The sequence below is a fragment of the Gasterosteus aculeatus genome, chromosome 4 (genome assembly GCF_964276395.1).
Source record: "Gasterosteus aculeatus chromosome 4, fGasAcu3.hap1.1, whole genome shotgun sequence".
Classification (NCBI taxonomy): Eukaryota; Metazoa; Chordata; class Actinopteri; order Perciformes; family Gasterosteidae; genus Gasterosteus; species Gasterosteus aculeatus.
Window position 1 is genome coordinate 15,144,093 of NC_135691.1, and position 17,136 is coordinate 15,161,228.

A 17,136-nucleotide genomic window follows, 5' to 3' on the forward strand; every position below is an offset into this window, starting at 1 on the left:
TCACCTTCAGACAGCGAAATCATATCCCAAAAAGGTAATTTTCCCCAAATGCTAGGGATATTATTATGAGGCATAGAAGAGAGGTGCTTGTAAGCTTCAGCTGGGAAAATTATTTATTTATTATAAAGTTTGTGAGCTTTCATATCGTTCAAGGAGTTACAATCATGTCCTGTCTAGCTCGAGTATTTGAGCCCGACATATGTCAACAATGTTAGAGCCTTCCCTTTCCTGTCCGCTACCACACACGTAACATTTTATTCCCACGGCCTTCTACTTTCAGCCAGTGTGTCATTCTTGTGAGGCTTTTGTGGCAAGTTGGTATAGTGATCGGATGGTGTAAATGCTGCACTTTGCAGCACAGGACCAAAGCAGACCTTTAGCACCAGGAAGCCTGTCATAATGAACTTCGGTATCCCCTGTGGAGGGAGTTAGCCGATAGGCCGATAGGTCATCTCCAAAGGGGCGGGCCTGCTCTTATAGGCATGTCTTTTAACCATGTGTGTGTGTGCATGCGTGTTTGTGTGTGTGTGTGTGTGTGTGTGTGTGCACATGTGTGTATATTGCACAGCGACATGAAACAAGCAGAATTGATCCCCGGCTAGGGAGAGAAGTCAGACTCAATGGGATTGATCTGTGCTAAGCTCTGTTTTCTCTGCACGGAGACAGACACGAGTGGGAGAGAGCTTGTCACACAACTGCTGAAAAGAGTAGAACAACAGTAAAAGAAATTGCCCTCAAAAAGGAATGAAAGGAGAGTCATTGGTGGTATTTCTGAAATAGAAGTCCTTTATGATAGTAATTTGACACAGTAGACCCATTGTCAGAGTCTCTTGTGTGACTGCGCGTGTGCCCCAAAAGTAAGAGCAGACGTTAGTTTAAAGAAGAACATTTCTTAAGGTACACAGAAAAGCGTATCTTTTTCAAGCAGGAGAAAATGTGCGATTGACTGGCAGGATGCACGGAAGACTGGATGTCATTGGTGTGTGCCGTGCGGACACACTCCACTGCTGCTGCGAGCTGACCTCACACCAGGCAATAACTGGTCGATACCACAGTGCTCCAAAGCCTATCAGCTCCCACGAAAGCCCAGAGCCACAGATGCATCGTGGGAAGTGTGGTCACAGGAGACCAACAGTGTTGCAGCACCATATGGACTGTGACTCCATGGGAGGAGGAGGAGGAGGAGGAGGAGGATGGAGAGAGGCAGCAGATGAATATAGAGTTTTCATCTCCTTTCAACTAGTGATTTTTTGTAACTTGTACTTGAGGGATTGAAACAATGTGTTCACCTATTTGAGCAGCTTGTAGTTTACGGGCAAGACGGCCGCAGTGGACACTTTCTTGTCTTCAGCCGTCACTACAAAATCAGACAGAGAGGGAGTTTTGATTATACCCCTGTGCTTCGTTAAATAGCCTGCAAACTGTTTAAAGAGGGAGGTGTGATATCTGAACTGACCCGGAGATATTAGTAATTCAAGAAAATATGATTAACTTTGTTTGAATTATAATGATGTTGTTCGTTGGCGTTTCCGATAACTGGAAAGGTTTTGAGGTCATCCAGAGCTTTTCCTCTGAAAGCAGTATTGCTTTAGTGGATACATGTAGCACAAACTTTTCAAAGGTATTTACTCTTGTGGCTGTCATTAGACAAAAAAAAGGGGGGTTAGTCAAGCACGAGTGGGGCGAAATCATCCGGTGCACACCAACGAAGACACAAATCAAATCAAACAAGCTGTTGCTGAGTTGTTGACTCACCTGCAGAGAAGTTCACACCAGAGACATTTATTCTTGATGAATTCTAACAGGTTTTGTTGCTCAGGCTCCATTGTCCTGCACATGTGCATTTGCAAATGTGCGCACGGTGGACATTTTTGTGGGTAAATGTTTTGGGGCTGTTTCTGTTATTCTGAAAGATCATTTGAATTGCGTTAGGCAGTGCAAATTATTAGTATGGCAGATGTCGTCGGGCTATGTTCAGAGCCAAATCGCACATCCTGGGGATGTGATTTTTGCACAAGAACGTTTTTTTGTTAATTATAAAAAACATCTTTTGCATTTAAAAAAAAGGTTTATAATATATATACTGTATATCTAAAAGTCTTACATAAATAATAACTTTTCTCACTATATTTCTAGATGTACACCAAAGTCCTGACGCAGGTTATATACAATCTATACTGTAGTATTATGCTAAAGATACCATTGCCTGTTGAAATAAGTTACTTACTGCACATCATTATGCATGGAAAGCTTCACAGGATGTTCAGAGTCTCCTGAAGCGTAAATTCAACATAAAAAGGAACATCATCTCCCTGGGGAACCGTATTTGGTGTGTCTTTAGAGTCTTATAGCAATGCTGTATTTTTGTGTTTTGCTGCTCTGTGCCTGCTGGGCAAGAAATATTTTCTGTGGACTTAGTTCCCAGTCCATTAGGAGCTGATGTTAATGAACTTTATGCAGACCCGCCTCAAGTCTATATGCGGATAATGTAATCTCCTTCATCCAACATATTTGTCTTGCTCCAACAATTTTCACTTGCTTGGTCATTTGGTGGTCACAAAAGGAGTTCTGTCTTCTGTGTTATACTTTTCTAATAATACAAAGTAATATAAAGACTGCTATATCTGCATGTAGAAAGACCAAAGTAATATGAAGACTGTTAGATCTTCATGTGGAAAGACCACAGACTATTTCTACTTCTGATTTTTACAAAGTTCAGGGTCAAAGCACTCGAGTGTGATTCACCAGCTGAGTGAATTAATTGGTTGCCTAATAGTCCCACACCTCAAATTTGTCCCATAAATCTGATGTCTGGTGTTGTTCAGGATGACAATTGTTACCCCCCATTTAGAAAAATAATTGACCCTTAACTAAAGCCTGACCGCTGCAAATATTATCTAGTTTTTGGAAAAGGCCATTTCATAGAGAGTTAGACGGAATGGTCTACACCAGAGGTCTTCAACGTTTTTCAAGCCAAGGTCGACCAAACTGATGGCGAGGTGGAGCAGGGACCCCCTATTCTACGGCGTTTGGTCCGCCATCTTTTATTTTTGAGCTTCACGCTCTTTAGACGTGAGCATGAACGCGATCTGATTGGCTGGTGCCTGCGCGGTCGTATTCGCATGAAAGGAGCTGTGAGTGAACCGGTGCCCAGCTTAAGAGCTGCTGAGGGAAGCTGAGTGTGTGTGTTGCGCGCTGACAGATAACGTCTTCTCCATCAATATATCTGTTCGCTTCAATATGTTGGATTCATGTTAATGTGTATTTAAAGGCCATAAATACAATTCTGATTCTGATTCTGAAGACATTTACATTTGTGGGGGAAAAATTGTTTTAAAAAATTGTCTTATCAACCAAAAATTTCGCCACCCCCCTGCAGTACCTTCACGGACCCCCTGTTGAAGACCTCTGGTCTACACTTTGGTCTACGCATTTGAAGATTATATCTACAATGTCAAACTGATCGAGCAGAAAAAAACGGGGGAAAAAGCCACCCGATTAGATTAGTTGTTGAGGGAAGAACCTGTTCCTGCGTCTAGTAGTTTGGGTGTACAGTGCTCTGTAGCGCCTACTAGAGGGCAGGAGATGGAATAGTGCCTTTCCAGGATGTGAAGGGTCTGCAGTGATCTTTCCTGCCCTTTTCCTGCCTCTGGAGCTGTAAAAGTCCAAGATGGAGGGCAGGCTGGAGCCAATGATTCAGACCTGATGATCCGTTGTATGTATATGATCTGTCTCTTCCGTCCTGTTTAAAGGTCAATGGTCAGTCAGAACCACACAGAGATTGAAGAACAGAGAACAGACTGGATGATGGCGGAGTAGAACAGGAGCAGCAGCTTCTGAGGAAAGTTGAACATGCTGAACATGCTGAGCTGCGGAGGAAGTACAAACTCTGCTGGTTCTTTTTCCTATTGGTGGAGATTGTGCATCCCAGAAACACAAAGTGTGCAGACTCCAAAGCAGACACAGTGTTAAGTATGGTGACATGGGGGCAATGTTAGTGGCCTGTAGTCCACTGTCATCGCCACAGTTTTTAGCTTGTTGAGCTGCAGGTTGTTCTGATCACACCAGAGGACCAGCTGGTCAACCACCCGACTGTACGCACACTCAACGCCGTTCCTGAGTACAATGACAGGTTTGACAGTTGGGTCCTCCGAGGTGGAGTCGCTTGTGTAGAGGGAGAAGAGCAGTGGGCACAGCACACACCCCTGGGGGCCGCCTGTGACATGCTGCGTCCTGTCTGTCAGGAAGTTGGTCATTCACTGACAGGTGAAGTCTGGCACAGTGAGCTGGGAGACTTTGTTGGTGTCCAAAAACAGAACCCCCACATATGTCCCTGCTGAGTCGAGTTGATGCAGCATGTGATGCAGTCCCATGTAGACTGCATAGTCCACCAACCTGTTTGCTCGGTATGCAAAATGCAGGGGTAGGTCAGTAGGTCAACATCAGCCTCTCAAATATCAAGGTGACGGGCCTGTAGCCATTTGATCCTATGATGGAGGATTTTTCTGGGGAGCAGGATGATGGTGGAGCGTTCAGGGACTTCACACAGCTCCAATGATCGGTTGAAGATCAGCGTGAAGATGGGGGCCAGCTGGTCATCACAGACCTTCAGGCGGCAAGGCGACCCCAGGTCTGGGCCCAGAGCCTTGTTTGATTATGGCGAGGACAGGAGGGGAAGAGTAACGGGGGCTGAGAGTGGGCTGATTGAACCTGCAGTAAAAGATAAACCAGGGTTTATAGTTGTTTTATGCGCAGATTGTTTTAGTTTCTGCCTGTTGGCTGGGATAGCGTGAACCACGCAGTGATCAGAGCGGCAGTTTATTCATCTTGTTGGCCAGAGAGCGGACGTCCGTCGGGTAATTTGAAGAGAGTGCAGTTCTAAATCCCCGCCGGCGCAGTTTAACGAGCACTTCGGCGCGCAATGCAGCGTTGTACATTTAGTATACCTTAACGTGGTGTCGACAGAGTGAATAAATCGTTCGCTGCTAGTTAAACAAGATGACTCCTCCTTCCCAAAATACTAATTAGAACATCAGGCTGAATGACTGAAGTGAAGATTTTATTGCAATTTGGTCTGATCATCCATTGAGTAGTGTTTATAAGAAAGGGCCGTTGTAGTATTGCACAATATAGTGGGGTAAAAATGTTGAAATCCCAATTGCAAATTATACCGCCGGGCTGTAATTCAGACTTAACATAGCGGGCACATTTTGTGTAAATCCTTTTTCTTTTCAGTTTATTGTCTGTATTTGAACACCAGCTGTCCCAAGCGGCTTCTTTCAGAGTTTGAAAAAGCGGTTTTGCTTGTGTATTCCAGCAGTAGCTCCGCCTTAGTTGGATCTTGAATCCACCGTTTCCCCATTACACTGTTATTACTTAGTTTGCTTGGATGAGCACAGCCAAATAACGCATTTCTCTCCTCACCATAACACGCAGCCATGTGGAAAGCTCATTACATGTGTTCACTATTTAACACCACAAAGCAACATCACTGATCCCCAATAATGGCACAAGCCTCTCTCTCATGAAAGTGGAAAAATTCCACAACGCTGCTTCATGACTCTCATAAAAGTATCGGTTTGTGATTTTTGATCTGGCTCGCATGGGCCAAATACACAGGGAATTGTTGCTAAACAGCTAATCTCATGTCTCCAATTCAAACGTGTCACCTCTAATATGCCAGGCCGAGCAGCGCACAGAGGCCCCCTGCACCTCTTCCCTCACACCGCGCTCACTCTCTGTTAGTCTGCACCTCTTTCACCTTTCTGTCTCTGATCTTTTCACCCATACTGTGCATCTCCAGTCCCTCTGTTCGAGCTCCTATTCAGCACAACCCGGGGGTGTGTCGGCCCCGCAGGTCCACCTCTAGGCAGCGGGCACCTTCGGAGCCGCTGTGGTCTAGAAGCTTTGGCCTTTGCCTTTCTGATCTAAATGAGCGGCTCTACATTCTGCTCTGCTGCCTCGGCCCCCAAAGGACGAGGAAACCACAAAGAAAATCCACCACCCACCTGCCTGCCACACTGCCTGGACAACACTTAACATCATCTTGTGTCCTAACTCATTCCTTCTCTAAATCTCTCACTTTCTTTTATGTCCTCTTGTGCTCTCCTGTCACACCTGTCATAGCTGATTTCTCAACCTCAGTCTTCGCTTTCACCCTTGCTGTTCCTGTATTGTTGCTTTAGTGATCACATCACACATTTGTTATATTCAGGCCTTCGCTATTGCTCTGAGAATGAGCACATGTGGCTTTGTGCTTCGATTCCCTAGTGGGCTTTACCCGCTATAGGAGCGCTATAGGCTTGACTTCTTATTGTTGCAATTGGGCTAAAGCGAGAAATAGTATAATCAGGCTTACACGCAGTGTAGCAGCTCACGTTAACCACTTTCTCCATCCCCTTTTCTCCTTTGACTTTGATGTGAAGAATGACGGTAGAAACCAATGATTGCTTTGTCCAAGAAGTGTGCCGAAGTCTGCTACTCGTATCCTGGCATGATTGCCTGCGCTGCCTCTATTCAAGACCAAATAGCAAGGAAAATGCACTGCTGGGTGGTCGGTAGGAGACTGTGTTCGTCCGTTTGGTAGAAACCAAATAGGAACAGAACGGACGTTTGAATACACGCGGCTATTTTTCATGCGGAACGTTGGCATTGCGGTCAAGTGTGGTTTTGCAGTTACAAACACTGACCTCCAGCGTGACCTATTTTCAGAATCCTCCATGGCGGGATGAGAGAACCCATATTGCGATAGAAAAGTTTTTTTTTCAAGTCTTTCTCCATTTTGGATCAATTCATAGCATGAGGGGAGTGTTCTCTGCAAACGTCCTTTGCGCACCAGTGTTTATTTCGTCAACGAAAACTATGACGGAAATTTTTCGTTAACGAACCTTTTTTTCCATGACTAAGACGAGACGAAAACAATCTTAAAAAATAAAAACTATGACTAAATCTATTAGTCATAGTTTAACTTTCGTTAACGAGACGAACATGTTGGTGGTTGACGAAGTCACAATACTTTTTACTATTTTACGCTTCGGCGAGTTTGAACGTGGCTTCGTTAGTTTAGCTCAGCTGTCTCGGTTTAGCTGACTGTTAGCAGGCTGAAGCCGCGCTGCTTCACAGAAACATGAAGACCCGTTTAACAGACTGTCGGACCTTTCTGCTCTGTTCTCTGGCGACGGCAGGCAGCGTTTCCTCGGCTGGATGAGACGCTCCGTCACAAACACGTCTAACGTAATAAACTCATTGCAGGTTCTGAAGCCAAGAAAATATTGTATTGCAACGATTGTAGGACGTTAAGGTCTCTTTTGTTGGGACAGTGGAAACAATAAAGGACCATGAAGTTTCCGGTGTCCATGTCAAAAGCATTGCAAGTAAACAGACAAAGACAACAAAGTGTTGCGTTTAGATCCCTGGTCCTCATGAAGTTATTACACCTTTGCCAATTTGTTAAATTGCCTTGCAAATAAATGCTTTGCTATTTGTTAAAATCCAAATCCTTTCATGTAATGACGTTTCACATGTCATTTATATTAGCTCACACAAACACTTCAACCATTTGTTCTTGGCCCGGCTCCTCCGTCACATTTTACAACCCATTGTGGCCAAGACCAAGACTAAATCAAAAGTAGCTGCCAAAATTAACACACTAAATTCCATTAAGTCAAAATGTGTGTTGGCACAGGAGGTCATGCTAGACCAATTAGCACAACTGTCTGTAGGAAAGCCAGCGCTTCCTCTGCTCAGTCAGGGCTCCTGCACAATGCTGAACAGTCAAATTTGGGGAAGGGCGTGCAGCTACCACATGTTACAGTGCAGCGGCTGGCACCATGTGTCATTGAAGTGCGTCAGACGCCCTCCGCAGAGTGACAGGACTGCAGTACACGTTAAAAGCTGTGCGGAGTAAAGAGAAAAACATGAATAGGACATACATCGTGTTCGTTCGCACAATTCCGTGTGTGAATGCATGCAGTCCATCGGGTCACAGCAGACCTGGACCGTCGACGATGAAAGCGAGAGCAACAGCTGCACGCTATTAAAAATGAATGGCGAGATTAAATGCAATCCCTCCCCTCTTCCCCGTATCCCCCTTTATCTTTGTCTTTTTCCTGGCATTCTGCGCCTCTGCCAGCTGCTGACACTCCAAAGCATCCCGTGGCAGCAACTGAGCAGAGGAGTCGCTGAAGAATATCCTGGGGCCAACTCCTCCGATCCTCACCGCTGCCCCGTAATCGCTCTTTTATAGACAGGAAACTGCTTTTGCACGGTTTTGTGTGTGTGTGTGTGTGTGTGGGGGGAGGGGCTACACATGCAAGACGGTTCTTTAACTCCAAATGGAGTTTGCAACTCGCTTACACTCCCAAAGTTCTCAGTTTGACTTTGGCTCTTCTCTTCCTCAGAGCCTGTACAGATGAGCGAGATAGGGACTAATAGTTGTTTTGGGGACTGAGGAGAATGACTGGCAGTAAGTACAGGTCACCTACACCTCAAGAGTAGTTTGTCAAATTCTGTCCAAACGATAAGAGCGCAAGCTATTAATCCCGGCGCTGGCACAGGTGCACACGCACGCGTGTAAACACTGGGTAACAAATGAGACAAATAATGGGAGGAGGCCGGGGAAAAGCTTGCAGAAGGTGCCAGCTACTTAGCACCGACGCTGGCCCCTCCATCACCGCCGCACACAAGCAGATATCCAGTTGCAAACAAGAAAATTAATTGACAGAGTCCGGGGAAATGCAAGCTGGCATCTTCAAATTTTCTTAAAATAAAAATCATTCGTCAGACAACGTAATGTGGGTTTTCGCAGGAGTTGAGTTAATCTATGTTTACAATGTAATGACCCTCTTTGACTCGCCTTGGGCAGCTTTTGATAAATGAGGCAGAATGTAAATGTCAGGGATATCAAGTGTTTTTTTTTTCTTCCTTAGCCCAGTCACTTGCTTCCCAGGCTGTAATTAAGCGTGTTCCCCAGCCACTTTATTTAAACATATGCATGTGTGTACCTGTCTGCGTAAGTGAACGTATGACACATTGCTTACACCCCTGTATGTTTAGTATGTCCTTGTTTTAGTGAGATGAAAAAAAAAAAGAAGATGACTGATGCAAATGATTTGCATTGCAGCTGCCGCATCACGGTAGCATTACCATGCAGATGAACTCACACGAAGAATGATGCGAGAGACCCGGGGAGAAGTGGCGGACGTGAGAAGGTGGAAGAATTCCATAGATATGTCGGCAGTGGGGTGTAATGATGTACATAAATAACATTGAATGCCACAACACAGAGCGGCTTTGCCTCCACCGATAAGTCACAGAACAAGACTACTTGATATGGAAATGATTTATGCTCATACCTCGACCAGAATGTGCCCCTCAACATGCATTTGTTTGTTTGTGATTCGGTCACATACTTCTAGAAAAACTTTACTCGCTAACCAGCAGCAGGTTTTTCCTCTTTTGTCGACCAATAGGGAGTAAATGTTCGCCCAGAGTGGCGCCAAGGTGTATATATACGACATTTCTGCGCGCTGTTCCACAGGCTTGCGAGCTACGGTCTGCACAAGTAAAGGAGTTCACACTACTCAGCAGTAAGTTCACATGCATTCAAATCAAGTTCATAATTCACAATTTGGAATTTTGAACAAAGTCCACAGTCCCAAAAGAGCAAACAAGTTCATTTTAATTTATTCTGTTTTATCTCTTGCACCAGTCTAATGCTGTGATGTTTGATTTTAATTCATGTTTTTAATAAAAACAAGAGCACAGCCTGACGACACAGGCCGCAAAACTTCAGCTTCAGCTCATGACTAGGAAACTTTTAAATTATACTGTCACTTTATACCGTACATTCAAACCTGCACCATTTTGTATCTGAGAGTTTCCTTTTTCTTTTACTTATTGGGTTTTCCATTTGTTAAAAGGAAGTTGAGATTCAAGATTTCTTTTGACTACTGTCCCGCTTTGATTATAATCCTGTGTGATTATAAAGTAAAAGTAAAGTAAAAAAATATATTTCTTGCAACTCCACGCTTTAAATCCCTTTGTAAACGCTTCTTAAGTAGCGTAGCATATTTTTTTTATTTCTCAAATGGAGATGTGCCGGTGGCATTTTCTGCAGCATATGTGTTGCTTTTGGCCGAGAGAATCCTGTGTTCTCGGTTCAATAGGTGGAGCGATGCAGCATTACGCAATAATATGTTACATTGTCTTTTAAGATACAACTATGAGTTACCAAAGTAATACATGTTCTGGTCCCAAAGAAGCCAAGCTAGAATAGCAACGAGAGGAAGCCTAACATGAAAAGAAAACCCGCGTTTAATCTTAAAATCATAAAGAGAAGGATGCGTTCCACTTTGCCATTTAATTAAATAACATTTATTTATTTTCAACATCAACTCATAGGAAAACACACTCATATTTATTCAATAAAATATAAAAACACTACAAAAGAGCCATATGTACAGAAGCTGAGCAGTGCGACATTGATTCAAAGGCTGGTGTTTTTCAGCTTTCCTGAAAATGCTTCATTTCTAAATGGACACCTTGGTAGATGTAAACGGAGTGTCCTCGCGGCGAGACAAGTCTCCCAGGCCGGTTGCCTTGGCGAGTCTCCCACTCGTCCATGAGACGTGCTCCGCTACAGCGATCCACCTCTCAGCAAGACCTCCTCCAGAGTGCAAGGTGTCGTGTCAAGTCCTGTCACGTCCTGTCCTGTCCTGTCCAGACCCGGCGTCTGTCCTCCGGTGCCGGAGAAGAAGCACCAGCCCCGGATGGATGACATTTGTCACACCTATTTTTGGCCTCCTCATTTGGAGGCGCAAGGGCCCCCGTGGCTCAGGCAGGAGCCAAAAGGACGGATGTCATCTGGGGGTTGTGGGAAGTGTTTGACCATGACTCCTATTTGGGCAGTTCTTGTTAGGTGCCCAGCTAATGGGGGGCGGGAGGGGGGAGGTGGGGGGCGGGTAAGGAACGGCCATGGAATGTGTACGTGTTTGTCTGAAACAACGATTGTCGATAATCAACACCAAGCCCTACGAGGCTGAATGTCAGTGAGCCCCGTCATCCTGTCAGTCACACAGTGTAGGTATTGTTGAACACGTCTTTGCTACTGCCACTTTTCCCTGTGTACTTTGGGGTTGAAAAGAAGATGTAACGGCGCCGTTTAATGAAACGCTAAATAAATTAGCATCCAAATCCAAATCTTTTCACACAGTGATTTCACCGTTTCCAGGCACAAAGTGTTTTTCTTTCTCTTTTTTTATTCTTCCTCCTTTTCTTTTCAACAGCCGTACTTCCATTTCCAGACATTCCCATTAAGATAAATGGATGTGCCAGTGTTGGAAGTGATATGACGCGTACTAACACTTTGTTTACTTGTTAGAGCATCAATGCACATATTTAGTTTCCAGACGTCAAGATGAAACATTTTAATCTTGACAGCGTTGTCTGCTGCAAACCACTTTGTTTTTAATCCCAGCAAAGAGGAGTGATGAATAATCTCTATCTGATGGTCACGAGAGTGATGACTGAGATAAGACGTTTAGCCAACGACAAAAGAAAGACTTCTACAGTAATTCCTGTGAAGCCTTTTACGTTACAAATAAGGGCTTACAGAATGATTAGAGAGAGAGAGCGAGAGAAAACAGTCTTTTTATAATTATTGTAGCTAACAGGTCCAACATGAACATATGAGTTAAAGACATTATATTTTGACAAGAATATTTATTTAGAGAATTCTGCTAAAAGAAAACACTAATATTACAATACTTTTTTGAATGCAAGCTTTAGAAATATTTTTTAATCACATAATCTGTCATACAGCATAAACCAAGGTCAGGGAAATATTGTGGTTATAGCAAATATACAAGAACTACCAATTGGCTCTGCGTTAGCACCCGAACTTAATGCTCCATTTTTCAACTACTCGGGGGCAGGATGTGGCCTCATTAAGTTGTTTCCATGAACATGTAAGTAGGAAGCTGCATAGTTGCAACATTAGCATTCACGGTCAAGTCAGTTTTGTTTTGGTCTTCACCATCTAGATATACTGTATCATCTTGTAATTAAAATAGTTAAAGAGAGTGTAACAAGCACTTTGTGAGTATAACAAAAACACCTCACCTCATCACCATGGAAACCCTGATTTGGAAAAACATTTGTTTGTATTCCCCGCTGGGATGTGGATGTGTGTGTGTGAGAGTAATAACAGTGTGTGATCATTATTACTGCAAGACAACCCCATAAAATCCACCCGCAGTCTCAGGCTTCTCACAACCGTGACCTTTCCCCTTGACCTTTGCGTGAACCCGACAGACGTCTCTTTCCTGCTCTCTGTTTTGTGGCTTATCTTCCGGCAGTCTGTCTGTTTTTTCCTCTGTCACCCTCTTGCAGAAACAGTTTACCCTGACCATAGATTTCATCCTTTCTCCTCGAGCTCTGTTTTATTCTCTTATCAGTTGAAGAGGAAGCACATTGGTCTCGCTTTCTCACAGCGTGGCCTGTGGATCGTCCTTCAATGCTTCAACGGAAAATGAATTCAATGGCTGCTTTCGTTCAAATTTCACAATGTTTTCTCAAAGCTCCAGCCACTGTCTCCGGACTGTGTCCCCGACCCATTCTGCACGTATTTGCACCATTCTCCCTTATAGAATTGCACTGGTATCTATAAGAAAGACACAAAGAGGATAGCACTTGATTTACATAAGCATGGGCAGAGATGTACAAGTGTCTGCTGGAGGACGAATAGTGGCAGTGAGAGTGAGAGGAGAATGTGTGTGTGCGTGTGTGTGTGAGGGACATGACGACGGAGAGGAAGGCCATCTGTACTGTAGTCTCTGATGAGCTTAGCGCTTGCCACTATTCCTGTATTGTCGAGCGACGTCCTTTCCACACAGTTTGTAATTTAGTTTTTCAATTCTAAACGATTAAAGTAAAGAGTGTCCTGTAAATTTCACTTTTTTTTGGAGATTTATCACATTTGGGATATGAGATTCTGTTTCATTTTTCAGAGAGCGCAGAGTTTGGAAATAGGGAAGATGGCTAATTTGAATTAAAATAAAGTATTACTCCCATCTTGTCTTCGGTTTTAGAATCCATCTCTCAATCGCTGTCCTGTATCTTTTTAATAGGGCACCAAGAAGCTCAACGCTATTTCTTTTGGCATTTCATCTTGTGCTCAGTGAAAATGAGCAGAACAGGAGAGCGGAGATATGCGAGCCCTGAAAGTTCTAAACTACTATATTGTCTCTACTTTGGCATTCTAATCATTTCCCTGAATCTTTCTTTCTCCCGCGTCTGTCGAAACATTTCTTCGGTTAAAGGCTCTCCATTATTGGAAAAGGAATTCATATATATATTTTATTTCTCAGTAATTCACAGAAAAGAAAACACAAAAGAGAAATTCATTTCTTCGGGCATAAGAAAGTGCTGTGGAGATGACTTCGGAATTGGATGCAAATGAAAATGGATTTTTTTTTTTATTTTTTAAATAACACATTTTCGATGCTATTAGCTGCACATTTTTAGCACGTTCTTCACTGTGACAAAGAAAATAGGGCTTTTACTGTTATCAACAGTAATTTCAGAGGGACTGCTGGGGAACCTGCCGGGCACGGACGCGCGTGCTCTCTGATTTTGATGCGTCCTCAACCCGGGAGGAAAATCCGTTCACTAGTTCAGCACTTTATGGCAAATCAGGAATTGTTTGGAGCTGCCGTTTGCTCAAAAGCTCAAAATGCCATGTCCAAGGGTGGCCTGCAGAGCAAACTATCGGATCTGGAAAAAAGCAACATAATTGTACACCTTCTGCCTGTTTTATATCCTGTAGAGAGTTACACGCTGGGGTGAGGAAAAGGCAACCGGCATAATGCAGAGACCTGCTGCCCATACTTTGCCTGTCAGACTGGTAACAAGCACAAATGATTTTTTAATGATAGGCCCCTCTATCCCACAAAGCTGTCTACCCACCAATGCTCATTCTCGTTCTAGAGGAGCACACAGACACACACACACACACACACACACACACCGCAACGTGGCGCACGTTGGTTCGCTCCCACACGCACATCCATAATGAGTTTTATCAAGGGAAGTACATGCGGTTTTAATGGATCACTGCAAATGCCATTCCCACTCACAGGGTTGTAGTTCCAACGAGATGCTTCTCCTTCCCCATGCGTCACTTTTATTTATTTATTTATTTTTATCACAGACACGTGCGGCGCCAGAACACTCTAAATGATGATGTATGGCAGGTGCAGGAAAGCGAAAACAAATGACGGGTCTTTGTAAACCGGTGTCGCTATGTAATATTTGCTGTTGTCTGGAGGTTGTTGGCTTTATGAAAAATCTTGGGTGTGCATTGGTCGGAACAATGATATGACGAAATGAACCACATGAGTGGTTATCCGGATCTGGATATGACAGCAGTACCATGACTCAACTATGAACTTATTTGATGTATTGCGGTGGTCATTGAAGGTCAGGGTCTATAGGTCGGCCCTTTCCATTCTCGTGAGAACCTATTGAGCTATATCATTCAAAGTTGGCGCAAACATCCCTTGGACTGATTATTTGGTGATAAACAGCCACTGCAACGATCAAAAAATATTTTTTGCAGATGCACAGTCGGAGTCGGCATTGAACCCAAAAGGTTCCCGCACCACAGCCGTGGGTTTATAATTCTTTGACAATAAAGCTCTCCTAACCTTCGCAAAGTGCTGCATTAATTCAGTTGGATTAGAAAACGCCTCCATGTGTCGTTCTAGAGGGCACGGACAAAAATGGCGTCTTCTGCTCGAAGGACTTATGAGATGTCTGGGTTTTTCAAGCCACCACCCAAGTGGCTTTTCCTCACTGGTTAGTTAGGCTTCCGTTCCATTTTTTCTTGTTACTCCTTTTACTTAATAGAGCCGCATTTTCATTTGAATTTGATTCAGCATATGCTGATTGAGTCCCATCTTGTACATCTCAGCTTTCCATGCAGGCTAGAAATTGCATTCTGTCGTGTCGTGTGTGTTACTTAGTGCGTAGTATCATCTATTCTCTTTTAATTACATACATACACATTTCCCACTGTTTTACTGCCGTGATTTTCCCTTCCTTGAGCGGTTCCCTTTGCTGTGAAGGGAAAAACCATCAAGGGTTCCTCATACTATTAGTTTTCTTGTACCAATTAATATGAGTCTAGTTTCGTTTGAATTTGATTCAGCTGAAACCGCTGAAATGTGTTTCTTTTCTGTTTTTTGCTCCTTCATTCGACACTTTGCTGCTTCTCTGCTGAGTGTGCGGATCGACTGAAAGTCAAACGTACGTGTCGGCGTGTGCACAAAGAACAGACGCAGACGCACTCGGCTCGAGGCAGCTGCGGAAGCTGCTCGGGGCCCACAAACAGGCATTAACGTGCATCATAAGCCCAAGAAAGGCACAGAGAGAAAAGCATTGCGGCGCCTTGTTTGGCCGCCACATCTGTCATAGCACCATGCAACATGCGATTGGTTTTGGATTTGCCGAATAACTGAGATAGATTTTCACGTCAAGCTGTCGGGCCGATCAATCTCTCTTTGAGAGCGTGTTGATTGGCTGCGCCCACCACTCTTGGTGATAAGGAGGGATTGGAGCTTGCATAAATAATAACTGGTTATGGCATGTTAATTGTACGTCACGGTGGCATGTGGGATGTAACATTAGATATGAGGGGACACACACACACACACATTTGATGTTGTGCAACTGCTTCCATGTACTGTTTGTTTAGACTAGAGGATGTGCATTGCGTCCCAATTATTGTCATTGTGGTTGGATGGGCCGATTTGCATAATCGCTATGGTGATTGTGGAGCACACACTCTCCCGAGCAACAATTGGGCGTCGGGGTGATTTGCTCGCTGATGGTAAGGAACCCATGTGCTCTATTCTCTCAGGCCTGCTGGAGTTCTCGCCCCTGCTCCTGCGATACTTCATCTCAGGTATGGGTTCATTACTAGAGCTAGATACAGTAGTGCTGTAGTGTTGAATATCAACACGTTGTCATAGTCCCTTGTGTCGCGCATAGTAAAGAGGTTTCCCTTTGTCCTCCTTTGTGATAAGTAAGAGGAAAGGACAAGGAACGGTAATAACCCCCTTCCCCCACACCGATGCCTTGCAGCGCTTAGATTCCTCAGTGGCTGCTCGGATCCTTGTCGAGCGTTAGCCTAGAAGCTAAATCCACCTGCGGAGCTACTTCCGTGCCTCTTCTTTTCTAGTCCAGCCCATCTGTACAGTCTCATCTTCCCCCCCGGGCTAACTTTCCTCCCAGGCCCTCCTTCTCCTCGTTACTTTCCCCAAAGCGCTCTGTGAAGAGGAGTCGTGAAGTTCCAGCAGACAAATTTCATCTGCTTTTCCACTCCCCCTCATCCATTTCCCTCCGTCTCCCTCCCTCTCTGTGTGATTGCGTCCGTACGTCTGATGAGTCAGAGTAAATTCAGCCACACAGCTGCGTGATTCCCGAATCCTGCGTGCTGCCACAACTCTGCCGTCTCTTCACTCGCCTCTCTCTCGCCCCTCCCTCACAAACTGCTAATGAAGTGAATCACAACTGTTTTTGCCCCGCTCCCTTTACCCCAACAGCTGATGGTGAGCGATTGCATCCACAATGCTCCTTTAATTAGTATAGAAAATAAATTGGTTGAGCATGCCTTTTTCCTTAATTGCTTTTTCCTCAGCTAGGATTTAATTGGGCAGCAGCACTGTTTATTGATCTCCTTTGATGTGCTTTAATTTGGATAATTTTATATATTTATTTTGGAAGTGGCAAGTCGGTTTGTCTTGAGGGGGAGCGCGTTAGGGCCGCAACTGCAGCAGACCCGCAGTGCATCCAGCGAGTCCCGGGGTCCGGCGCGGTGGGGAGGTGATCGGACCAAGGAGGCAGCAAAGCGGCTCCACTACAATCTGAGGGGCCTCAAGTCAACAGCTCACATCTACACCTCATGAATGCCAATGCTGAGCAGTGCAGCGAGCCTTCTAAGCCCGCTTTAGCAGGCCTGCGGGCCGGTACATGCTCCTTCCAGCAGCTACTTTGTGTCTGATTCACGCTGTGTCATCTCCCGTCATCTCTCCCCCTCCCGCCTGCAATAACAAAGACCAATTTTCAGCCTCCGCC

The 17,136-nt window shown here is 44.5% G+C and overlaps 1 protein-coding gene across 13 annotated transcripts in view; it reads left to right on the top strand.

Annotated features, from left to right (window-relative positions):
* Nucleotides 1-17,136, top strand: part of tenm2a (teneurin transmembrane protein 2a) — a 192,106-nt gene that overhangs the window by 49,934 nt on the left and 125,036 nt on the right. For 7 of the 13 annotated variants that reach the window (XM_078102044.1, XM_078102046.1, XM_078102045.1 and 4 more), the window contains exon 3: nt 15,920-15,964. The exons of the other annotated variants lie outside the window; for them this stretch is intronic. In XM_078102044.1, coding sequence (XP_077958170.1) covers nt 15,920-15,964 — 45 coding nt within the window. The remainder of the gene's footprint in view (nt 1-15,919; nt 15,965-17,136) is intronic. 13 annotated transcript variants of the gene reach the window in all.